Source organism: Medicago truncatula, chromosome 7 (genome assembly GCF_003473485.1).
Source record: "Medicago truncatula cultivar Jemalong A17 chromosome 7, MtrunA17r5.0-ANR, whole genome shotgun sequence".
Lineage (NCBI taxonomy): Eukaryota > Viridiplantae > Streptophyta > Magnoliopsida > Fabales > Fabaceae > Medicago > Medicago truncatula.
This window is the reverse complement of record NC_053048.1, coordinates 12,880,042-12,906,841: the sequence shown is the minus strand read 5'-3', so window position 1 is coordinate 12,906,841 and position 26,800 is coordinate 12,880,042. Positions and strand designations below refer to the sequence as shown.

Genomic DNA, 26,800 nt, shown 5'->3' with positions numbered 1-26,800 from the left:
TGTTATAATACATATATTTTAAGACTTAAAAACCAATTTATATAGAAAATAAAACTTATTAACTTGTTTTAAACTTCTAATTTAAAGAACTCCAAACCACTAATAAAATATTGAGATGTATTATTTGAACAATCATAACAATTTATGAAACAACTATATATTTATAAAGAAAAGTAATTATAACATGAAAATTCAAATAATAAAGAGAGAAAATAAAAACAAAACATGAGTATAATAGAAAATATCGTAAGAATTGTCACAAATTGATCTTACAAATAGTCACTTTAATTCTTAACTTTGCACCTAGCTATCATAGAAGTCTCTGATTAATTAAATACAAAAAGATCATTCACTCTGCACTTTCGTTATCAATTTAGTCGACAAAAGATTGCATAACGTTGTCTCACCTTCCTTTCCACCTTTCTTAAAGGAACCTTCTTCCTCCAAAAACCCATTTTCCTCTTCAACACACCAGCTGTATTTGTTTGACCCAAAAATACCACCAAATCTCATCAAATATTCCCTCCCTCAACCCCCATTACCAAGATCCCAAAATCAAATTAACCAACCAATCCATCAATCCACCCTTAATGGCTCTCATCTCCTACGCCTTAACAGGCATAGGCTTCATCCTAATAGGATCACTCGAATCTCTTCGTGCATCACAATCCAACAAACTAACCAAAAACCCATCACCTCTTTACATAACTCTCTCAATTTTCACCTCTTTTATAACCCTAACTTCTCTAATATCGCTCTTCAACGCACACACTTCAAACGACGCCGTTGGGTTATCTCTTCAACTTCAAACCCTACCAATCTCACTACTCTTCTTAATTCACTCACTTCTCTCCCTTCTTTTCCCTTTTCTCCCTTCACCTTTGCTTAATCTCGTTCTTCTCTTCGGTTTCGCCGAAGAGTTTCTCTTATTTTATCTTCAGAGGAAAGATCCTACTGGAATTGAGAATCGGTATTATGATTTATTGTTAGTTCCCATTGCGGTTTGTGTTTTCGCAACGGTGCTTGAATTGGGTGAATATGCGTCGAATGTGACGAAATTAGGGCGTGGAATTGGTCTTTTACTTCAGGGGACATGGTTTGTGCAAATGGGTTTGTCTTTGTTTTATAAGAATTTTGTTGCTGAAGGGTGTGATTTGCATCAAGTTAGTATGGGGAATTATAGTTTGAGATGTAAAGGGCATGGTGAGTATCATCGAGCGAGGGCTATTGCGACGCTTCAGTTTAATTGTCATCTTGCTCTTATGGTTATTGTGCTTGTTGGGTTTTATTCGTTTGTTTGTGGGAAGGTTGGGAATTCGGCGAGGGAGGAGATGAGTTTGAGGTATAAGCCGCTTGGTGCTGAGATGCAGTCTTTGGAGAATTTGGATGGGACTTTTACTTTGGAATCTGATGATGAAGTTGATGAGATTAAGGATGGTAATGTGGGGAATTTGAAGGTGATCAATGGTGTTAATGGTAATTCCTATAATCATTGAAATACGAATTTGTTTGTTGTGTTTTTAGATTATGGTGAAAGCAAAGGGACACCTTAGTTTACTTTGTGTAGAGGGGTTTATGATTTCTTGTTTATGGTTTAGAGTGTCTCTATGTAACATAATGTTTTTCACTTTGAATAATATATTTGATTTCTAGTAGTGTTGTCAATTAAGGATCATGGAAAATAGTTTGTTTAAATTCTGCTATGCAATAGTGATATAGTGCTAGCATGCTGATATTTGACAATATTTTGTACTGAATAGTGTATCATAAACAAATAATGATTTGTTCAAACTCTGTTTTGCTATAGTGTCGCTTATTTAACAACTTTGATTTCTATTACATGTGTCTCGTTGCATTTTTTTTAAGTGGCTATAGAGTATGATTTGTGTGATTCATAGTAGTTGTGATTGGAAGTTATTTTGTGGGTTATTGGTTTGATACAACATAATTAATTAAATATTTGTTATTCCTTAGCTCAAAGCCTACAAAAGTTGGTTTAGTTGTTGGCATCATGGAACTTACCATAAAGAAATAAAGGGTAGAATAGTCTTATTTGAAAGTGTTGAGTATGACTTATTTTCTCTGATAAGTAGGTAGCTACTCTGTAATCTTCCTGTTAGCAAAATACAGTAGCTACTCTGCTGTCAGAGACGTTGGCACAACCTATGAAGCACAAACACGGACATGAGTCACACGACACTGATTACAGACACTACGTCAACAACTGTAATTATTTGAAAAAATGGTATAATTGAATGTAATCACATGTGTTAGTGTTAGTGTCATGTTGGTGTCAGACACCGACACGTGTTGGACATCGGACACGGCTTCTATTAGAAGTGTCGGTGCTACGAAGGGCACAACTAACCGAATATCTGTGATCAATCGTTGTGATCTTATGTGTGTTAATCGTTGTGGATGCCAAACTTACCAGTGAACATGTAGAATCATGCTAGTTTACAATGTCGGGTATGATTATTGTGCTGATTCACTTTGTTTACTAGCCTGGTTTGTGCATATATATAGTTCGATGGTTTTGCTACTTCATAAAATTGACTAAGTATTTGTCATTCCTTAGCTCAGAGCCTACAAAAGTTGGTTTAGTTATCATTGGACTTAATATACATTATACAGAAATAAGGGGTACAATAAATTTATTTGGAAAGATCTATGGATGAAAAACCTACTAACCAAGAATCTTTCTAATTTACAGTTCTGGAAAATTGTGTTGACTCACTTTCTTGCTTGTTTCCTGTGTTATCTGACTAGACTTGTTTGGATTCACTCAAACTCACATTTATTAAATTAGCAACTCAATAATTAAGTTTTACCACCGAACTGCTAAAGACTTAATGTTGTGAGCTGTTTATACATAATCGAAAGTACAAAGCAGACTCTCCTCCTACGCAATCAAATCCTCCCTTTCTGACCCAAGCCCTATGATCAAAATGTTTTCTGTCATTTGTTTGTGAACCAGCAAATAATTTTCTGCATGATTTGCAACTCATGAAGACCTGAACATATTGCATTAGTTTCAAAATCATTTGTTTTCTGCCATTTAGATTCTGGTGAAAGTAAAGGGACAACACAGGTCACTTTGTGTAGTGTTTATGATTTCTTGTTATGGTTTAGGGTGTCTCTATGTAACAGATTGGTGTGCATTTCGAATAATTTGTGTGATTTTTAGCAGTGTTGTCAATTGAGGATAGTGGAAAGTAGTTGTTTGTTTAACTCTGCTATGCAACAGTGGTGTAGGGCTGGTATGCTGCATTGCTTCTGTTTGATAATATTTTGCACTAAACAGTGAATCATAAGAAAAAATCATGATTTGTTCAAATTCTGCTATGTTATCGTGGGGCTATAGCTGTTATTTAACAACTTTGATTTGTAGTATATTTTACTCTTAAAGTGGCTACTGGGTACACACAATATGATTTTTGTGATTCTCTGTAGTTGTGATTGGAAGTTCTTTTATGGATTATTGATTGTAGTGTATATAGTTCAATGGTTTGCTACAACATGATTATAATTACTATTTATCATTTGTTAGCTATACAGAAATAAGAGGTAGGATATTTTTATTTGGACAGCCATTTTGTAGTCGTAAGTATTACTTTGTTGTCGAAGATGTTAGCATAATTTGCCGAATATCCATGATCAATCGTTGTGTTCTTGTGTGCGTTTATTTATCTATTTTCTTTAGAGCATGGTTTGCTGTTCTAATAGGAAGACATCCAAACTTACTAGTCAACAATTAGAATGATGCTAGTTTACAATACCAGATACGATTATCGTGCTGACTTATTTTGTTGCTTGTTTCTTGGGTTACCTGGTCGGACTTGTTTAGTGTGGGTGCTGAATAACTCAAACACACAATTACTAAATTAGCTACTCAATGGTTCTGATTTGAGATCCATGTTTTTCCCCCAAACTGCTCAAGACAACATGCTATGAATGCATAAATGTAAAATACAGAGCACACTATCCCCCATTCCTACGCAATCATATCCTCGCCTTGTGCATGATCTTCTTTGTGACTCATGAAGAAGCTGAACACTTTTCATTTGTTTCAAAATCCAATTATATTTATGTTCTGTTTCAAAGCGATCGTACATGTTCTTCAATCTAGTTTTAATGTACCTTGTGTGATTTGTCTGTGCTGAAGTCTATTATGTGCTATTACTTGAAAACGTAAAGGCATAAACAATTTCCACCTTTCTACTATGCTTGTCATACTTAGATGATGAACAACTAAAGACAATTACAAAACATTCATTAATGATATATAGGTGTTATAACTGTTATTTGATGATATTTTTTACTAAATAGTGTACCATAAAAGATAGTGATTGATTTTTCCAATGCTGATACGCCGTAGTGCTATACCACTGCTATATAACAACACAAGCTTTTAGTACGTGTGACTTTGTACATACATTATAACTTCTGTGATGCAGTAGTTGTGATTGGAAGTTATTGTTGATTTGTGTATATATATAATTCGATGGTTTGCTACTACATAAAATTTTGATCTAAGTATTTGTCATTCCTCAGCTCAGAGCCTGCAAAAGTTGGTTTAGTTGTTGTCATCATTGAACTTATTATACAGAAATAAAGTGTACAATATTTTTATTTGGAAAGATCTTTGGATGACAAACTTACTAGCCAATACTTGGAATCTTGTTAATTTACAGTTCTGGATACCAAAAATTGTGCTGTTATCTGACCAGACTTGTTTAGATTCACTCAAACTCACATTTTCTAAATTAGCAACTCAATGATTCTGATTTGAGATGCAAGGTTTGCTACCATTCTGCTAAAGACTTCATGTTGTGAATTGTTTATACATAATCTAAATTACAAAGTATATTGTCCACTCATACATGGCCAAATCCTTCCATTTTGACCCTGCAAGCCCTATGATCGAAATGTTTTCTGTCAATTGTTCATGAACCAGCAAATCACTTTCTGCATAATCTTCTTTGCAACTCATGAAGAAGCTGAACATATTGCATTTGTATTATATTTATGTTCTGTTTCAAATCGATTGTACTTGCTCTTCATCTTGTTTTAATTGCCATTTACATTAACGGGGATGTCTGCAAATCATGATTCAAGATCCTCAAGCAGTGAAACCTTGTTTCGACATACCATGATCTGGCCATTTATGTATGCTATTAACATGTACTATCATACTTTGTATCTGTTACATTTTGTTATGAAGTGCTATCTTGGAAAGCTGATTATTCAATCAGTTATTCTATCAAGTTATTTGTTAGTTTATAAATGGAGTTTGTAGGTTGAAGTTATTGACGATGCTCCATAAGCTTTACTACACTCTTGAATTTGAGACTTCCCAAGTTTTATATGATGAGAAAATCTTTGGTCGTCCCAGTCATTTGAGCACACTATTTAGACCAAACATACTTGAAAAAATGTAGAAAAAGAATTAAATACTGTGTATCTATAAAATAATTATCTTTTTTCATGATAACTGTGTTCCTTATATATCTTCCCATCAATTGTTTATAATTGTTGGCAATTTGATAAAATAAAATGATTATGCAAAATGATGTCTGATGAACACTCTTGTCTGCTATTTTTTTAGTGTATGTCACGCAAGTCATGATGTAGAGAAGCCCATATGTGCGAAGCATTTGAGGTGCTGAATCGGTATATCCACAATATTATGATTGAATTTGATAGTTAGTTATACTTAAAATGAAGAAACAGAAAAAGTTTCAAAACACAATTTAACTCCTTGTGTTTTCTTGTTTGTCTTTCTATAACACCGGCGCCTTCTAGGGTGAGAGACCTTACCAACTTGAAGTTGACACTCAAATCAGGTGTTCAAAAGCAAACGCAAACAATAGAATTTAGGGTTTAATTTGTGATTGTGCGACTTTGACCCTACATTTTTTAGCGATTTATTTATATGACATTATTTATTGATGCGACCACTCTTATAGCTAATATGTCTTTTCTTTAAAAGTAAAAAATCTAAGAACTCGAAGAAAAAAAAAAGTCAAAAAGTTTGCAACACTAGTTTGAAATTTTACTCACTCTTATTTTGAGTTGATTTCTCACATTTTTTTAAATTTTAATGGAAGTTCGCGATGGGTATGTGAGTCTCTAGAGAAGAGTTTAACGTTTACTCACTCTTATTTTATTATTGATTTGAGTTCAAAAGTGCAATTAACAAAATGAAAAATATAATTGATCTGAGTTCTTTCTTGAGAGGGGAATTAGGCAATGAAACAATTTAACACGCAGACATAAGCTTCACCTAAGTTTTCTGTCAATAGCTTCACCTAAGTCTTCTGCCAAAACTAAACTATAATTCTCCTACTCCTTTCCAATTAAAAAAAATATACATACACATATCCAACAAAAATTATTGACACAAGAATCATGAATTATGCACAAAGATAAATAAACTCTTAGCCACACCCACTGATTCAATGGTAAGTCATACAAAATACCCAAGATCAATTTGAGATACGAAAGATCTGCACCGGCACAGCCGAAAGCGCCCACTCTCAACCATCCGAAATGCACACTACACCATGCACCACACCAATCACACACAGCCAAAAACACAACAATCAGCTCCCCATTACCAGACAATTGCGAGCAAAGAACACCAACCGGTACAATACAACTAACAATTTTCCACTGTCAGAAAAATAACAGCAAACAGACCAGTCAATTTATGCAACACTTAAGTGTTAAATTGGTCCGAACGCTCGTTTGCCTCCTTCTTCAGACTCCTACATGCCGACCTAACTGTATAAAAACCTGTCAAATCGTCTCTCCAAACCACTCCAGTTCTAAAGCTCACCACCTTAATCTCCACAGTAACTGAGATACCAACTCTTGTTCCCGCTACAAATCTCTTCTCCACCTCACTTTTGGCACCCGACTAAGAATCAACACTCTCGCCTATACTAAACCTATTTCCTAATGTTCCTCAGCCAACGCCCCCCCCCCCCCCCCCCCCCCCCCACCACACATCCCCCATCACCCACCATGTTGATCCCCCTCTCCCTCCCAAATTTCACATTGGAACTCACCATATTTGAATTTTAAACATGCACAAAGATAAATAAACTCTTAGCCACACCCACTGATTCAATGGTAAGTCATACAAAATACCCAAGATCAATTTGAGATACGAAAGATCTGCACCGGCACAGCCGAAAGCGCCCACTCTCAACCATCCGAAATGCACACTACACCATGCACCACACCAATCACACACAGCCAAAAACACAACAATCAGCTCCCCATTACCAGACAATTGCGAGCAAAGAACACCAACCGGTACAATACAACTAACAATTTTCCACTGTCAGAAAAATAACAGCAAACAGACCAGTCAATTTATGCAACACTTAAGTGTTAAATTGGTCCGAACGCTCGTTTGCCTCCTTCTTCAGACTCCTACATGCCGACCTAACTGTATAAAAACCTGTCAAATCGTCTCTCCAAACCACTCCAGTTCTAAAGCTCACCACCTTAATCTCCACAGTAACTGAGATACCAACTCTTGTTCCCGCTACAAATCTCTTCTCCACCTCACTTTTGGCACCCGACTAAGAATCAACACTCTCGCCTATACTAAACCTATTTCCTAATGTTCCTCAGCCAACGCCCCCCCCCCCCCCCCCCCCCCCCCCCCCCCACCACACATCCCCCATCACCCACCATGTTGATCCCCCTCTCCCTCCCAAATTTCACATTGGAACTCACCATATTTGAATTTTAAACATTGGTACCACAGACCATTCTTCTTTATCTTCAATCTCCTAAAAAAAGCCCTCCAATTTTCAATACCCAACCCCCCATAAGAAATTTAAGAAACACAAATTTATCAGGTTATGTATCATATCGATGTTTATGAATAAGCAAAAGACAACGATTTGAGAAGCATGCATCAATAACTCAAAGATTTTGGGGAGCTAGAATCAAAATATATATTTGAAAATATATGACATAGACGACCTAATGAAATAAAGTTTGTATATTTCAAACCATCCCAAGCTAGAATTTATAATCTAATGTAACTGATGTAGACATGCCATAACCTTCGTCAATCAAATTCAAATGAGAGTTTACATGTAGCAGAGCCCCTTGGACATGAAGATAATTTCAATAGCATTTGGTGTTCCAGCCGCCGGCCACTAATTGTCATGGTGTGCATTCCTGTTGCATTCTTCATAATATACTCTGCAAACTGAAGCTCATACGTCCTGCCTCTATGAGCTTTAAGTGAGCATGTTCTAAGTTGAGAGGAAATGCATTTCGGAACAATTGCTGGTTCCTTCCAATCGTCCTCAGCACGCTATCAAAATCCACATAAAAAATTAGGAAAAAATAATATCTAAAATAGTTAAAAGTAGAGTTAAAAAATTATCATCATAGACATACGTAAAAGTGTAAAACTTCATCAAGAGTAAGATTTTGAAGCTTAGGGCAATGTTCAAGCAATTCTAGCACCCACTTCCATTTGGTACACCAACTTGACCCAAAAATAAGCTCCATGCAAGTTAAGTTATGAAAATTGTGAACTTGTTGCTCCTTGCTCTGCATGAGTTGCAAAGACAAATTAACAATAGAAATCAAGTTAAACTATTATCTAGTGAGAAGTGAGTGAATCATACCAGTATTACTCGTAGAAACTTTGCATTACAAATCCAAGAAAATGGCATATTCCAACAACGGTTAGAAATGTCGGCTCTGACCAAATTGGATAAGCCTTTAAACTCTCCTCCATCACAACGATTTGACAATAAAAATTGAACATTGGATATTTGTAAATCCTCTAGAATAGGACATCCTACAAAAAGCTTGTTAAAATCACTTGTATGATCTCCGAAAAAGTAAACATAGGCCAAATGGAGAGTTTTGAGTAGTGGAAAATCAAATTGAGCAACAACATTCACTATTGCAAACTTCAATTTAAGAACCACAAGATTCCTGCCGCAGTTGAAAACACTTGAAAAAGTAGGACCTAATCTGATTAGAAAATCGTGACTAGTGCCAGTAAAATCTAAGATGAGATTCTCAATTCCTTTTTTGACAGCAACAGGAACAAATCGATTGATATCATGTGGATCACATCCCGGGGAGGTTCCACATTTGAGGTGGAACATTCGGATGGGCAATGTGGGGTCACGGGTGAGCATGACAGAGTAGACAAAATGTCGAAAAGTGTGGAAGTCTGTAAAGCTTTGGTCGTCGAAGTCGAGAGTGAAAACTGAGTGCCACAATGGATTCCATCTTTTAGAGAGAATGCTTGTTGCAGAAGATTGTTTGGTAGGGAGAAAAGAGAGAATGTGGCAGATAACGGAGTCTGGTAGGTTGCTGATTCTGTCCACATTTGGGATTGAACGGTGCGATGACATTGAATATGATGATAATGAGAACCAAAAGTAGGGTTTAGGAGATAGAAGCAGAGAGAGAGAGGGTTACGATTCAAAGAGAGTGGAGATATGGGGGCTGGTGTGTGATGAGTGAGTTAATCAAGATTATTTATTATAATTTTTAAGGTTTTACAAGGTGACTTGTACTCCAAGACTAGAAGCTTTCTTTGTCAGTTTAATGTTGTCGTATATTTGAATTGTATTTGCAAAATAGATTTGGTAAAAATTATTTTGTGAAGATTATTGTAGAAAATATAAAAGATTTGTTTCAAATATATTTTTGTGCTTCAAGGAGATTGTTGCTGAAAATATATTCATGGATAGCAAATATATTTTTGTATCGTATGATGCACATATATTTATGGAAGGAATATTTGATGCAAATATATTTGTGAAAAATATATTTTGCTTCTAGAAGATTGTATGTGAAAATATAATTATTGTCAGCTGAAATTGTTTAGTCTGTGAAGAAAAATCTCAGGCTGTTGAATGGCTATATAAGAAAGACTCGTACCCTGGTTTTGTTCACCCAATTCAATATAATTGAATGGAGTCTTTTAAGGTTTCATTGTTAAGCCTAGTGCTTTATTTTGTATACCTCTCTAGGTCCTGCCATTGATTATCAAAGCACAAAGATGGTTTGTTTTAGTTAAGTTGTATTGCATCAAAGCCGTCATTTAACAAAGAGTCTTATTAGCGTTTTGAGTCTTTGTTGTTTGTGAGCCACTCTTGTATCACCTTGATGCTAGAGCTGCACTATTAGTTGAGTTGTAAGTTTTTAATCACTTGCAAGCTTTTAAGCAAGAGTGGATTCTGTTTTTCACGGAGTGCTCTATTTCATTTGTAAGTGTTGATTATCACTGGTGAGTGATTGACTAGAAGTAAGAGGGGCTCTCATATCTAGGAGTGCGTGCCTTAGATAGAAATCACATGGTAGCAATCAGCTGCAGAGCTAGTAGACTGGAGATAGTTTATGCAGGCTTCAAATTGATACTATTATAGTAGATTTCCTTCAATATAATTTAGCCCAAATTGTAAGACCAAGTTTGGTTTATTTCTCCTCTAAAAAAAAAAGTTTGGTTTTTTTCTAAATGTAGTATTTTAGCATTTGTACAAAAATTTAGCTGCTTATGTTCTATGACTTTTGCAGTTTGATATCTAAATTTAAAAAGAAGTGAAGGGGGAAAGGAATGGGTACAATTTAAACTCTATATTTTCAAGCACAATATCCTGATCATGTTTGAATCATACATTCAAATTTCCTGATCAAAATGCAATGAAAAAGATGAAGAGTTAAGATGGCTCAACTGATTGGAGCTAATAGTTAAAACGCTTAAAAGGATTGAGGTTCAAATTTTAGTGAAAGATAAAATACTAAATTTGCCTATCAAACAAAATGCAGTAAAAAAAGATTTAAAATTTGAACCTTGGATGCACCAAACATGTCCTCCAAAAGATTGGCAGCTAGATAGAGTTGATGTTATTTTCTTTTATATTGGGTAAACAGAAAAATGAACTTAATTTGAGAAGAAGTGGAAAATAAATTTTACACTGTTATTAAAAATATTAAAAATAAAAAATAAATGCATATTTGAATGGTACAAGGAAGTCATATTATATTATATAAAACTTGCAAACTAGAGCCAAATGTTGTTTCCATCTAAGATAAAAAGCAAATAATTCAATACTAACAAAAAGGACTAAAACCAACAAAATACATAAGCTATTTGATAGACCAGCAGCATAAGGAGTAGCGAGGTGATCTCCCACATTTTTCCAAGACGATTTTGCACACAGAATGTTGCCAATTCAGAACCAACAAATCGACGACAAAAACGGTTTTTAATATGTATTTTGCTATTTCGAATGAAATGGTAATAAAGAAAAGATGCATTTGATCTATCTAGAGATAATATTCTATATGAAAATTAGTTGGTTTGATGAAACAGAACCTTGTTCTTGTAATGAGTTTTGCCTTTATTAGCACAGAATGGATATATTCAATAAAAGTTAATACAAGGATTCCTAAACATGATGACAGGATCCATTTCCCTCTTTGTGAGCTCAGGATCAGAGCAAAATCATCCCTCAGAAGCAATAATGCATCAAATCCAAGTAATAGCAGAAAAAATTCAAAAGCATTTCAACTTCCAAGGGTATAAAACTAGGGCAATGTTACTTGACTAAATTTTAAATTTGAGGGACCCTAATTCCAGATCAAGTTCTTAAAGTCCATGCACCCTACATTTTGACATGGAGTTATCCTTTGAAATATTGTGTACAAAGTCAGATTCAAATCATAACATCAGATTTGAGTTATCCTCGAATCCCCTCATTTAAGCCTTAATGTCAAGAATTTGGTGTTCTTGGGGGTCCAAACTCAACTATGGTTGTATAATAGAATTGACTTCTAGTGTGAATCTAGGGTTTATCAAATTAAAACCTCATAGGATAACACCCAATGTCAAAGTCAATTTTTGTTTGAAAATTATCTGACTCCGAAGTTAAACTTTTATTAGTATTTCTGTACATGAGAGTCCTCTCCTCTGTAGTCACTTTGGGTTATTCTCATAGTTTGGTGCTTAAACTTGCTATACCGCTTTAAATCATAATTCCATCTTTTAATTAGAACTAACCTTAATACTTTTTCATCCTCCAATGCAGTATAAACTCTCTATGTGCCTGAGCTAATAACAAACTTGTTAACACATTTTTCTGCATAATGATGCAAAAAATCAAGCGTACTGAAAGTTCTTAGATAAGCCTAATGATCACCTTCATTTGATTCCCTAATCCAATACCTAGCACATGGATGCATAGGGACCAGTTAGCTATTTAATCAAACTTTTGAATTCTACATCTTATCTTAGACTATACAGGATAAAGCATACAAGGCATCATCATAGTAATTGTTAAAAAATTTAAGGATGACATCAACTCCTAAATTCGTCACTCAATACTGTATAAATCGAAATTGGCTATTTGGTCATAGCCATTGTTGTAGCCTACTTTTTTTATGCAGAAAATTTTGATTTGACATTGTGAGTATGGAACAGTCATAATTGCATGTTTAATGAGTTCCAACATTCACTACCACAATCCTTCAATGTTCTATAAACTCTCCATGTACCTAAGCTAATAACAAACTTGTTCATGCATATTTTTAGATAAGCCTAATGACCACCTTCATTTGGTTCTTTAATCCAATACCTAGCACTTGGATGCCTAGACCTAGACACCACTTAGCTATTACATCAGAGTTTTAAATTGTATATCTTATACTATATAGGCAAAGGCTACGGTAGGAGACCTCTTTAGGGTTTAGGGTTTAGGTCTCCTACAGTAGGAGACTTGACTTTTTTTTTTTTTTTTTTTGTAAAATGGGTGGCAGCCATTAGATTATGAAGGTCCATCTTAACTATCATGGATGTTTTACACCATATTTTTTCAAATTTGTTGTTAGTTCACCCCTTTGTTTTTCTCTCTCTTCGTTTTCTTTATCTCTCTCTACCGTGGTACCACCGCATCGTAACATTGTTTCATCACAGTAACAAACATCACTAGATTTGGATGCTTATTACCCAAAATAATTTCTAAAGACAACAAAAACAAACACATGCTTATACTCTAATGGGATATCTTCCTACAATTCAAGAGGGTGAATTTGAGAAGGAAGAACAGTATGGTCATAAGGTGATGAAGGAACTCATAGTTTTTTAGATCTTAGAATGAATATTGATTATTATTATTATATCCAAATATTGTTCAGTTCACCCCTTTGTTCCTCTCAACGATTTTAAACTTTCAGCAATTATAATGACGGAGAAAGAGAAGAATGTGAATGCTTTGCAGAAAACAGATCTAACAATTGATTGTTATTATTTTTTTTTCATTTTGGGTCCAAATACATGGAAGAAGAAGATCGGTGTCAACAGTTGACAGAGAAATCTGTTGAAGATCAGTGTGTTTGACAGAGAAAGGATGAGTTAAAAAACCATGAAAGGCTGCTGTTGGTGGCGGTGGTGGGCGGGTAATCAGAAACATGGAGGGGGAGAGAGAATGATGATGGAATGTAAAAAGAATGTAGTGTTGAGAGAGTATGATAATACCATGGTCTTCAAAAAATTTCAAGTACATCCAATGGTTGACATCAATTTTGCAAAAAAAAAAAAAAAAAAAGTTAAGTCTCCTACGGTAGGAGACCTATTCACATCTCCTACCGTAAACGCCGCCATACTATATATCTAATCTGAAATGAACACAAGTTGCTAACAGCAATTTTAAACAATGCAAACAAGATATCAATCACAAGAATGTAAGATAGCTTGCAACCATATTATCTGAAAACCAATCAATCAACACATGAACGAAACTTAATAGGCAACACCCAAGCATCAATTGTCATAGGCCATGGTTAAATTAGATGAGCACTGGATGCATTTAGTTAAAACAATAAGTTACTAACGATAAAATTATAAAAGCTAAGATCATACTGCCCATTTTTTCGTTGGAAACATGTTCACATTCAACTACCTTAGTCTGTTTTTGGTGGTGTCCGGAATTCAAACCCCAAACCTTGCATTTATTATGCATTATCCCTGCCAACTGAGCTACGTTCACAGAGATATTCAACTACTTTAGTCTATGTAGCTGCGAATCATGCCATATATTACTACTTTCCACAAGTCCACAATAAACATAATCGGTGCACACCGTATACTCATTTGCAATCTGTAAATCTTGGTTTTGTCAAAAGAGAAAAGAAATTACTTTTATAGCATTGATAGACAAACTTATGAAACAAAAATTCAGAATTGACACCCTTTGTCTGCAGTGATTATGCATCATGTCGATATTTATGAATAACTGAAGACATTGATATGCATCTATATAACTCAACATTCACATTTATCAGCAAGAAAGGAATGTTCACAAAACTTGTGAGAAGCTAGAATCAAAATATATATTTATTTGAAAATATATGACATAGAGCACCTGGTGAAACAAAGTTTTACGTATTTCAAAACATTCAATTTTACTGTTGCACGTCTAGAATCTTGAATCTAAATAATGTATGAAGTAGAAACTAATGTAGACAGACCCTAACCTTCTTCAATCAAATGAGAGCCCCTAAGACACAGATATAACTTCGTAAGCATTTGGTGCTTTATATTGATATCAACTGGTGAAGCAGTGATTGTCATGGTGTGGAGTACTTTTGCATTCTTCAAAATGTACTCTGCAAACTGAAACTCGGACTTCATACCTTTATAACCTATAAGTGAACATGTTCTAAGCTCGGATAAAAGGCATTTTGAAACAATTGGTGGGTCCATCCAATCATCATCACCAACTTCATTTTCATACGTAGAACGCTGTTAACAAAAAAAAAAATCTTAGAAAAAGTAATCAAAATGATGGAAGCAAAATTAAATAAATGATCAAATATTTAGCATCGACAAATAAGACCTCGTGAATAATAAGATTCTGAAGCTTAGGACAGTGTTGGAGCACTTCTATCAACCACTTCCACTTCCCAAGCCAATCATTTGTAAGTTGAAATACAATCTTCATGCGGTTTAAATTAAGAAAGGTAGGAACTTTGTAACGATATGGGCACCTCTGCATGAGTTGCGAAAACAAATATTAGAAATCAATCAATCAAATTTGTTTTAACTTAACATTATGTTAGAAAGCCATGGTATTCATACCAGCTTTGTGAATAGAAAATTTGTGTTACAAACCCAACCAAATGGAATGTTGAAATTTGTTGAGTTATGAATGATTGCTTTGACCAATTTGAGTAAACCATTAAACTCTTCATCCTTGAAATGAGACTGCAATGAACCAATTATTCTCAAATCCTGTAAAGCGGGACAACCATTGAGAAGGTTCTCAAGAAAGCAAGTGTGATCTACATTAAATTTGATTCTATCCAAATTAAGAATTTTGAGTAAGGGAAAATTGGCATCCAACAAACAATTTAAGGACAGTTTCCTTAACTTAAGAACAGTGAGGTTACTGCAAGTGGAAACACATTGAGGTAACTCGAAGTGAAAAGGCAAAGGCGACATGTCAAGGTTGAGATTCTGAATTCCACGCTTGACAACAGATTGGATAAATAAATTGACATCGTGATTGTTGAAGCCAGAAGAGTCACCACATTTGAGTCGGAACGATTGGATTGGCGAGGTTGGGTCACGCGTGAGCATGACTGAGTAGACAAAAAGTCGAAAAGAGGTGAAATCTGCAAAGTCATGATCGTCAAAGTTGAGATTGAGGAGTAAGAGCCACAATGGTTTCCATCTTTTAGAGAGGATGGTTGTTGCAGCAGATTGCTTGGTAGAGAGAAAAGAGAGGATGTGACAGATAAGGGAGTCTGGGAGGACGCTGATTCTGTCCACAATTGGAATTGAATGTGGGCTGGACATTGCAAGGGGGTGAGAATGAGAATCAAAGCAAGCTAGGGAGGAGGGTTTGCTGAGAGAGAGAGAGAGAGAGAGAGACAAATAAGGCTCCAGTCTGCGAAGTCAAGAAGTTAGCTTATGCAGATATCTTATAAAAGAGATGATATTTGAACATTCATTTTTCAACAACTTTTGTAACAACTTTCATTATACTTTTATTCTCTCTCTTTATTTTTCTCTCTCTATTGTTATTGTCCAATAGAAAAAGAGGAAAAAAGTTGTCACCAAAAGTTGTTGGAAATTGGTTGTCAAAATATCATTCCCCATCTTATAAACTTGTTTAAAAAAAAAATCATGTTTAATAACGGTCTTTTCACAACAGATTTAAAGTTTATTTCAGGAGTTTATAGCTTATTTTTCAGACGTGCGTTTGAGCTTATAGCTTATCATCTTTTATTTTTATGTTACTCTTATTAGTCTAACTAAATTCCATTTTGACCCTTTATCATTTATTTATACTATATAAACTATTAGGGTTTTTATATCATTGTGCTAAATTGCACATGTTAAGAAATTTAAAATGGTAAGTTTGTCTTGAAACTTCAGTATTTTATGTTAAAATATAACTTTTTAATAAATAATTGGTAGTTTTCAATGAAAAGTTACTATTTTTAGTTGGCTTAACATGTACAATATTGCACATGCTAGATAAACCCGTACTATTATACTATATATAAAGAAAATAGGGGATATTGGGTGATATTGGCCTGCTTTTTTGTTATTCTAATTATACTCTTAAACAAATTTTTTTATAATAATTTTATATTTGTTCTTGTTATTAACAAATATTTGAACAAAGTTTGTCTATTCAAAAATGCAAACTCTCATTTCTGAGCCTCATCAATCTTGTGATTCTTCCACTCCGTACAAGAGAGTGGTATTGGACAACCGTCTTTAAAATAAACATGAATAAAGTGGTTTGAAATTTCAACTAACCACCTGATGTGGACATGTGAGTTGAGTGGTGAAGCACCTCCGATTTAGATAAAAAGTCTCACATATAACTCTTTCGGGACTTATCAATTGTATAACAACTCTATTGTAACAAGTTGTAACAATGTAACGCATGTTCGGTAATGTCAACCATTTATCTATGTATGCAATTCAACTGTTGTTTGTTGGAGGTTTAAACCATTCATGATATATTCAAAATGCTCCTCCAAACCAAATATGGGCAAATCATCATTCTTATTGGTTTTCAACTCATAAATAAGTGCACGACAAACCAATATGTGATTTTCCTCTTCCACAGCAAATAGTCACTCTTAAAAAATATTAGAATTTTTGTTATATTCTCTACTAGATCATTAGAGTTTCCAGGATCATCATGGTTAATAAACACATTTATAAATGGCAAAAACAGAAGTAAAACATTATTGAAAAACTGCCAATGATACATATAGAAGCTAGGATATCACATGCAAAATATCTTCTTTTTTTTTCAATAAAAAAAGAGAGAGATCGGAGCATTCATAAAACAACTAGAAATAAATTGAATAAATGCGATAATCACGAAAGTTAAAATCTTAGCTTATAATCTATATTTTTGTAATCACTCAAAATTCTTTTTGCAATGGAAGAGATAACCAAATGTAAAACAATAACAGTACTTACCACAATTTTTCATTTTTTCAGTTTAGTAGAATATTTTTTCACGTTTTCCTCGTTATGTGCCTTGTTTGATCGAATTGTTGCACATACCAACTAAAATTGCTTAATCTGACCAGAATACTTGCAACATCAAAGCTAAAACCACAAAATCATCCTGCTTACTAAATTGTATACAACACAAATTAGGAACTGAGAAGAGATCAAACAAAGAATGAAATCAAACATCTCTTTAGTAACTTTTATATAACGGAATTAAATCAAACATCTATGTAGTATGTTAAACAAATCAAATGTATGAAACATTAAAATAATGTGAAGAACACATTTACGCGGTACAAGCAAAAGCTGAACAACACACATAACTTATTAAACAAAAGGTCAATAAAAGCAGAAAGGTCATAGATCACAATAATGAAACAAAGGCTCAATGAAGAATATTTCATTTAAATGAGTGAGCCAAATAATGTTATGAAATGAGCAATAAACAATAGAAATGATTTTCATTGTCAACCAATATTCAAGACCCTGATTAGTGATAAAATTCTAAAAGGAACTAACAGTGAGAGTCATATTGAACTTGACTCTCAGGATTTAAAACAAACTAAGATTGTACTACCCATTTTCCATTGAAAGCATGATTGCAATCAACTACTTTAGTCTATGTAATTGCAAATTAAGATATACATAAACCTTTCCACAAGTCCACAGTTAAAGATGTTCATTGTACAAGGTACATACACATGTTAAATGCAAACCTTAATTCTATCAAAAGACAAAAAAAGTTACATTTATAGTATTAGGATAGAGCCATGGAATCATGAATCATGAACCATACACAAAGATAAACCTCTACCTACACCTACTGATGCAATGGTAATGCGCAGAAAACCAAGATCAGTTTGAGATGCCAAACCTTCACAGCCAAAAGCGCTCACTCTCTCAACTTTCCAAGATCCACACTACACAAAGTTCCGAGTCTGTAACTCCCCCACAGTATGCTCATCATCTCTATAGCATCTTGTGCAATGGCTCATGTCTACTATTCCATCACTAGCATGAAATTCACTGACCCATACCAATTCCACACTCCCAGTTTGTTCAGCACGCAAGTTAAACACCAGATCACTACAAAATAAGCTATGCTGCCAAACATTTCAGTCCTATAACACCAAGCACCTAACCAACCACACATAACCAAAAAGACACCAATTGGCCCCACCCCCTTGACACCACTTTGGCAAAACAACATCAACTAGCACAATACAATTAACAAGTTTTTACCCCAGTTAAAGAACCATTGCCGATAGAGTACCCAAAACTAGCATGATTTGAGTGTAACAAATTACATAAATATTGGCTACCTTTATTATGATATACCACGGACAATCCCAACCAGATTGCTATGACTAGCCAAACATTCTAAAATTCAAGACATTCAAAGAATAAATGGTTGACTGACTCATTTGCACCACACCCTCATATACACTGATGAACGTCACTCCCATGATATCCCACACACTGACTCATTTGAATTAATTGCCAAACAAACATAACTACGTGATATTATGCTACACTTACATGTTAAATTGCTTTAAACGCTCATTTGTCTCCCTCATCAAGCTCCTATATGTCAACCTAATAGCATAAAAACCTGACAAAACGTCCTTCCACCAAACCACTATACACCATCTCTAAATCTCACCTTTCAATCTCCACCAGTAACTGATATACCAACTCTCTCAACCCCACCTCCCATCTACCACCCTTCTAAAGTCTGACATTGTTGCCTTTTTATCCAAAGATAAAGAGAACAATCTACTAAACCAGTTTTCCTCCCAAAAAAGAGTATGTCCCCTACCACTTTGGTGATAGCTAAAGGACACCAACTTTGTTTAAACACCCAGCATTCTTTGTCCAACTTTCCCAAATTATCCCACCATGTTGATCCCCCTCTCCCTGCTCTCGAATTTCACCTTGGAGCTCACCATATTTGAACTTGAATTTTAAAAATTTGCAACAGTTTATTCTCGGTCTTCAATCACCAAACCCTTTTTCTAACAAAATGGACCTAATAATACCCAACCCCTTGAGAAACTTAGGAAACACAAATTCAAAATTTAAAGTTTAAACCCTTTGTCGGTTGTGGTTATTTATCATACCGATATTTTTGAATAAACACAATACAATGATTTGATTAGCATCAATATAATTCAAAACAAAAACAATTATCAATAAGAAAGGAAAGTTCACAAAGGTTCGGAGGAGCTATAATCAAAATATATGGCATAGAGTACCTAATAAAACAGAGTTCACGTATTACAAACCATCCCATGCTACTACTGCATACATTTAGAATCTAATGTAGCTACTGTAGACATGACCTAACCTTTATCAATAAAATGAAAATTTGCACGTAGCAGAGCCCTTTGGACATGAAGATAATTTCATTATCATTTGGTGCTTTATATTCATATCCACCGGCGAGGCAATTATTGTCATGGTGCGCATTACTTTTGCATTCTTAATAATATACTTTGCGAATTGAAGCTCATTGCCTTTATAAGATGTAAGTGAACATGTTCTAAGTTGAGAGTAAATGCATTCTGGAACAATTTTTGGTTTCTTCCAATTGTCCTCGCCAGTTCCATATCCATAAAGCTATTAAAATCCACATACAAAAATTAGAAAAGAAATATCTAAAATATAGTTAAAACTAGAGTTAAAAAATTTCATCATTGGCATAATAAAACCTGATCAAGAGTAAGATTTTGAAGCTTAGGACAATGTTCGAGCACTTCTACCAGCCACTTCCATTTCGTCTGCCAATTTGACGCAAATACAAGCTCCATGTGGGTTAAGTTATGAAGAGTGTGAACTTTTAGTTCATAGACGCAGAAACTTTGCATTACAAATCCAAGAAAATGGAATATTCCAATTATAATTAGAAATGTTAGCTCTAACCAAATTGGAAAAACATTTAAATTCTCCTCCAACACAATCCGTCGGAACCCTAAATCGCACATCAATTGTTTCTAATTCCTGTAGAACGGGACATCTTTCGACAAGCGTATTAAAACCTTCATTATCATCTCCCATAGGGTAAACACTATCGAAATGAAGAGTTTTGAGCCGTGGAAAATGAAATTGAGGAACAACATTGAGTAATAGTTTCTTTAACTTAAGAACCACAAGGTTCTTGCAATTGAAAACACTGGAAAATGTGGTATCTAACCTAATTTGAAAATGAAAATCAGTGAAAGAAAAATCTAAAGAGATACTCTCAATTCCTTTTTCCACAGCAACAGGAACGAATCGATTGATATCATGTGGATCGCATCGAGAAGAGAGACCACATTTGAGGTGGAACGATCGGATGGTTTGACGAGTGAGCATGACGGAGTAGACAAAATGTCGAAAAGTGGCGAAATCTGTGAAGTTTCTGTCGTCGAAATGGAGAGTGAGGAGTGAATGCCACAAAGGTTTCCATCTTTTGGAGAGGATGGTTGTTGCGGCGGATTGTTGGGTAGGGAGAAATGAGAGAATGTGGCAGATAATGGAGTCTGGCAGGGCGCTGATTCTGTCCACATTTGGAATTGAATGGTGAGAAGACATTTCAGATGGTGAGAATGAGAATCGAAGTTAGGGTTTGCAGAGAGGAGAGGCGGAGAAGTAGAAGGTCATTGAGCGTGAGCAGGAGAAAAAGGTTTTGCAGAGAGAGGAGAGGTACTACTTAATCGTGTGTGCTAGAATTTTGGGAGTGGGAATAGTCAGAAGCGTTTCAACCGTGTGATCATGGTTTCGTGGGTGATGTGTGGTGTGACGTGAGGTGTCTAGAACCCATAAAACTGTTGAGTATAATAATTTCGATTCTGTAAAATTATGAGAAATGATATTTGAATATCTATTTTGTGATAATTTTTGCAACAATTTTTTTTTGTCATGTTCACATTATTTTTTACTTTATCTCTCTATTGCTTTGATTTTCGTGCAAATATCAACTTTTTCTTTGTAAATTATGGTTATCTCAAAAGTTGTCAACCAAATAGTTGTTCAAATATCACTCCTCTAAAATTATTATACACATATGCTCCTCCATCCTTATGTAGAAGCATTTAAGAATTTAAATGTAAACCTCTTTTTAAATTATTAAATGCATCTTTATTTTTTTCCTAAACATGTCCTTAATTAATATTGTTAATTTATCTTAAAATATGAAAAGTTAAATTTGATACAAACAAATGATAATTTGGTAATATTAACACTAAAATTTTTTATTAATTACACTAACAATTTTTTTAAGAAATGTGATAAAAGCAAAGGAGGCTTACATGGAGAGACGAAAGGTGTATATGACAATGAATTTGTAAAAAATTTAGAAAATACTATATGATAAGAGTTTAAAGGTAGTGCACCCACATCGTAAAACATTCTTTAGTCTCATAAGTTCTAGTTCAACTGCCAAAAATGTCGAAATTGTTAGGCCGGACGTAATGACCGAGGTTCGAACCCCTGTACCTCCACTTTATGTGTGTGGGTTTATGATGGTTTTGTCATCTCGTCTATCTACCAAAAAAATTATTTACATAGACATCCAATCACAACCCATCAGATTATACTTTAGTCACATTTTCATTGTCTCACAAAATTGGTCCTCCCGTTTTAAAATTTATTAGCTTTAGTCCCTTTCTCATATTTTTGGACTATTTTTTATCTTTAATGGATAATCCCTTACCTCTTGAACCAATTATTGTTGGTATTTGTTCTGGACTGGTTAGAAGACCAACTGCACGATGACACGTGGCCGAACCTAAACAACCTTAAGGTTCCGCCCCTGAAGGAGCACGCTAGCTTGAATGTACCGTGCCACACAGAAGCGCACCTCCGCGTGAGGATCACCCGTGTCCTCCTCCGTCTTATTCACACGTCGCATAACCCGAAGACGGTTATGACCAACGCGCGCCTCTACAAGGGTGAACTTGCTTCACCCTCAACGTACAATTCACTTTTCACCAACACTTTCCACACACTTTTTCTCAGTTCCATTACTGACCTGAGCGTCGGAGTGCTAACTTGCCTGCATGCACCTTTCGTTCCACCGTGAAGACTCATCGTCGTCGTACTGAAAGATATTACTGTCACACCATAGTATTTTTTGCTGTTGTTGCCACTCAACCGTTCTCACTGGACATATCGATATTTACTTTTTTGAAAAATGGGAAAAATTATCAATCTGCTCATCACAAAAGCTGGAAGTTACAACTTTAATTTCTTACCACTATGCTAACATCTCAAGTACGAAATATGTCAAGAGAATTCATATAGTGTGTTAACGAGACAAAAGTATAAAATCTTTCTCTTCTAAAGTACATACATATATTGTCATGCCTCCTCTCTCAGTACTTATTTCATTATTTTGTGTATTATAATTTTATTGTTAATTCAGTTTAATTTATATATACCGTTAATATAAAAATGTTTACATCGTCAACAAACTACAATTAATTATATATGTGAATTTAAAAACAAAAAAACAAAAAAAAAAAGTAGGCTCAGAGAGGATCATTTGATTATATATACCAATTAATTATATATACCGTACTTTTCTTTTTATGTCAAACATATTTTTTTTAAGCTTAAATATGCATTTCATCCCTATAATTACAGGCCATTTGATTTTTCATCCCTGAGCTTACTAATCCTCCCATTTTACTCCTGTAAAAATTAATCATTTAAAATTTCGTCCCTCTTCCCGGTTAATCACTGCCACGTCATCAAATTAGCAAAATGGCATGAGAATGAACAAAAATGCCCTCATCATCCTTCATCTTAGATCTTCATCTCTACACCTTCAGTATAATTCACTTTCACCAATTCCAATTCTTCATCAACATTCTTCGGATGCTTCTTCTTCTCAATAGAACAATTTTATTCAACATAAAATAATTCAAAGGGACGTTGGACTCGGACTTCAGCAACAGGTAAGCCTCTTTGACAGAGAATTCACAATCATGATTTTTTCTCCAAGTTCACCTATCTAACGTGTTTTCCAGCAAATTAATGCTATCAATCAACAAGAACACTATGCAAACAACAATCTTCCATTGAAACAACACATGCCTAAACTCACTATCTTCTAATAATTTTCATTCCTTGCTGCACCTATTTATTATTTAAAGCGTGAATTGCTATTATGTGTGGTATTACTGCTGCTGTTTTCAATTGGTGTTCAAATTCATTCCTTGCTACTGCCGTGTTCATATTGCTGTTCCAATTCAATTGTAATGGCCTTTTTGTTTTCTTCCTGTTGCTGCGTTTTAAAGTTGCGGTTCCATTCGATTCCAATTGCTTGCAACTGCTGATTCCGATTGTCTCCGAATTCACTTGTCCCATTCGTTATTGTTCTCGTTGACGGAGGACTCGCCGTCGCCGTTTCTGGTTGATTTTTTTGTCTTCATCGATGAAGGTTGTTGGAGATTTGATTCCAGATTTCACCTCCATAATTGTATTGGTGATGGAAGGATCTACACAAAGATGAATGTCGTGGAGGAAGAGAAGAGAAAAGGAGAAGAGAAGATGAATTTGAGGGTATTTTTGTCCATTCCTATGCCATTAAGCTAATTTGATGACGTGGCAGTGATTAATCGGGAAGAGGGACGAAATTTTAAATGGTTAATTTTTGCAGGGGTAAAATGGGAGGATTAGTAAGCTCAGAGATGAAAAATCAAATGGCCTATAATTACAGGGATGAAATGCATATTTAAGCCTTTTTTAATAATCAAACAACAAAGATTAATTGATAGTATGAAGAATATTTTCAAGTATATATTGTGAATTACATCCTTATTAATGTAATGAGGGAAAAAATGTCTCTATAATTCCAATCTTATACAAAAAAAAAAGTTTGCAAAGTTGTGATAAGAAATGCAATCTCTCATGTCTCCAATTTAATATTTTTCTCCGTATTACAAAATTTCAGTCTATAAAATCTAATAACCATATATTGTTCATTCATCACATTTCCAAGATCTATGTGATTCATGAGCAATATATGGTTATTGAATTTTATAATCTAAAATATTAAATTGGACAAAAATATTAATTTCTTTCCACTATGCTAACATCTCAAGTACGAAATATGTCAAAAGAATTCATATAGTGTGTTAACAAGACAAAAGTATAAAATCTTTCTCTTCTAAAGCACATCTATTGTCATTCCTCGGAAATTGGATCATCTGCAGCACTTTCTCTCCTGCACTCCCTGCTGCCCTTTTATGTTCCTATCTCTCACATGATTTCTCTCTCTCTCATCATTACTTCTTCCCTTTTTATTTATAATTTCTCTCTCCTCACACACAAAATCACAACAGCAGCACGTCCTGCCGCTGCAGAGGATCCATATCCTCATTCCTCGTCACCCGGTACTTATTTCATTGTATTGTTTATTATAATTTTTTTTTTTGACAAGATTTATTATAATTTTATTGTTAATTCAGTTTAATTTATATATATCGTTAATATAAAAATGTTTACATTGTCAACAAATTACATTCAATTATATATGTGAATTTAAAAAAAAACAAAAAAACAAAAAAAATTAGGCTCAGAGAGAATCATTCATCCCGTACTTTTTATTTTTATTTTTTATGTCTAACATATTTTTCTATGATCAAACTGCAAAGATTAATTGGTAGTATGAAGAATATTTTCAAGTATATATTGTGAATTACATCCTTATTAATGTAGTGAGGGAAAAATGTCTCTATAATTTCAATCTTATACACAAAAAAAAAAGTTGTGATAAGAAATGCACTCTCTCATGTCTCCAATTTAATATTTTTGTCCGTATTATAAAATCTCAGTCTATAAAATCTGATAATGTTGTTCATTCATCACATTTTCAAGATCTATGTGATGCATGAACAATATATGGTCATTAGATTTTATAGTCTAAAATTTAGTAATATGGAAAAAATATTAAATTGGAGAGATGAGAAAATGTGTTTCTTATCACAACTTTGCAAGCATTTTTTTGTATGATTTAAATTACAAAAAAAAAAAAAAAAAAATTCCTCACGGGGATTTAATTCGTATATACATAATTAAAAATATTTTTTATATTGTTAATCAATCTTTAACGTTTGATCATAAAAAATAAAAAAAATACCGACTTTGATTCTAATTATTTCTTAAGTATGGGGTGACTGATCCTCTACGAGTCTATTTTTATTGTTGTTTAAAATAACTATTTTTAAAGTTACACATATAATTGGTTGTAATTTTTTGATGATCTTAAACTTTATACTAGTATTATACAAAAATTAAAATTAAACTCAATCAAAAACAAGAAAAAAAAACAAAAAGATAAGTACTAAGAAACAAGGCATGAAACTTACATAAACTTCAGAAGGGCAAATTTTGATACCTCTGTCTTGTTAGAGAACATGTCGGAATTTGAAATTTACTTGGATTCTTTCTGCGAGTGTTCAATATATATTCATTGGTTGTGAGCTACTCACTTATTGTATATTTTTCTTTAGATTTTTATAATCTTAGAGGGTGTTGACTATTTTAATATCTTTTTTAAAAGGATTATTCAATATCTAACAATCCAGTCAAAAGAAAATTTCTTAGCAATTAAGTTACATTCATTTTTTATGATATTTTAATTCATTATTTAGACTGAATTCTTCCAATAAGGTACATTAATTACTATCAACTTTAAAAGAGAAATTCAATGAATTTTTTTTGGTTATAGAAGCAAATAAACAAGAAAAAGATAAAGAAGAAAGAAAAAACCGAGAACTAAGATCTCAGGAACCAAGTTCCTGAAGCATCATTCTTCAACAAAGGAAGCAGGTCGTCAGGAGGGGAATGGTGTCGCGATAAACCAACATTTGATAGAGCTCCTCACTTCGCAAGAAAATCCGCGCAATGATTGCCTTCACGGAGAGTGTGGAAAATCTTGTAATTGGCTTGGGAAAGAAGCACCTTAATATCCTGGATGAAATGAATTAGTACACATATATATATATATATATATATATATATATAGCTTAAAAAATAATGTTAATACGTAAATACCAACAATTCATATATGTTTTACACTCGAGATATTATCTTAGTGGTAAGAGATTAATTTTGTAACTACAAATTTTAGTGTTCAAATTCCACCTCAGTTTAGAATTAGAATTCAGCTGCTGCATCCCCGTGAGCTTAGCTCAGTTGGTAGGGATATTGCATATTATATGCAGGAGCCGGGGTTCGAACCCCAGACACTCCACTTCTCCACAATTAAAT

General features: G+C 34.1%; 6 protein-coding genes across 6 annotated transcripts; 1 reads left to right on the top strand and 5 right to left on the bottom strand.

Moving 5' to 3' along the window:
- The first annotated feature begins 410 nt into the window (after positions 1-410).
- On the top strand, positions 411-1,806 carry LOC25497983 (transmembrane protein 45B). The gene has a single exon (XM_013592715.3). The coding sequence runs from the start codon at positions 591-593 to the stop codon at positions 1,494-1,496; it is 906 nt and encodes a 301-aa protein (XP_013448169.1). The 5' UTR covers positions 411-590; the 3' UTR covers positions 1,497-1,806.
- A 6,279-nt stretch (positions 1,807-8,085) lies between these two features.
- On the bottom strand, positions 8,086-8,578 carry LOC25497982 (F-box/FBD/LRR-repeat protein At5g56420). Its single transcript, XM_013592714.3, has 2 exons — positions 8,431-8,578; positions 8,086-8,344 (listed from the first exon to the last, which is right to left on the bottom strand). Exons 1-2 carry the CDS (start codon positions 8,542-8,544, stop codon positions 8,093-8,095), a joined length of 366 nt encoding a protein of 121 aa, XP_013448168.2. The 5' UTR covers positions 8,545-8,578; the 3' UTR covers positions 8,086-8,092.
- Positions 8,579-8,657: 79 nt separating this feature from the next.
- On the bottom strand, positions 8,658-9,491 carry LOC120576965 (putative F-box/LRR-repeat protein At5g41840). The gene has a single exon (XM_039827843.1). The coding sequence runs from the start codon at positions 9,405-9,407 to the stop codon at positions 8,658-8,660; it is 750 nt and encodes a 249-aa protein (XP_039683777.1). The 5' UTR covers positions 9,408-9,491.
- A 4,233-nt stretch (positions 9,492-13,724) lies between these two features.
- On the bottom strand, positions 13,725-16,032 carry LOC25497981 (F-box/FBD/LRR-repeat protein At4g00160). Its single transcript, XM_013592713.3, has 3 exons — positions 15,137-16,032; positions 14,895-15,047; positions 13,725-14,800 (listed from the first exon to the last, which is right to left on the bottom strand). The coding sequence occupies exons 1-3, from the start codon at positions 15,854-15,856 to the stop codon at positions 14,528-14,530; spliced, it is 1,146 nt and encodes a 381-aa protein (XP_013448167.1). The 5' UTR covers positions 15,857-16,032; the 3' UTR covers positions 13,725-14,527.
- Positions 16,033-19,758: 3,726 nt separating this feature from the next.
- Positions 19,759-20,384, bottom strand: LOC25497980 (probable FBD-associated F-box protein At5g38565). Its single transcript, XM_024769418.2, has 2 exons — positions 20,254-20,384; positions 19,759-20,161 (listed from the first exon to the last, which is right to left on the bottom strand). The coding sequence occupies exons 1-2, from the start codon at positions 20,350-20,352 to the stop codon at positions 19,895-19,897; spliced, it is 366 nt and encodes a 121-aa protein (XP_024625186.1). The 5' UTR covers positions 20,353-20,384; the 3' UTR covers positions 19,759-19,894.
- Positions 20,385-20,386: 2 nt separating this feature from the next.
- LOC120576964 (FBD-associated F-box protein At5g56370) lies at positions 20,387-21,115 on the bottom strand. The gene has a single exon (XM_039827842.1). It carries the CDS (start codon positions 21,113-21,115, stop codon positions 20,387-20,389), a length of 729 nt encoding a protein of 242 aa, XP_039683776.1.
- Between the last annotated feature and the right edge of the window lie 5,685 nt (positions 21,116-26,800).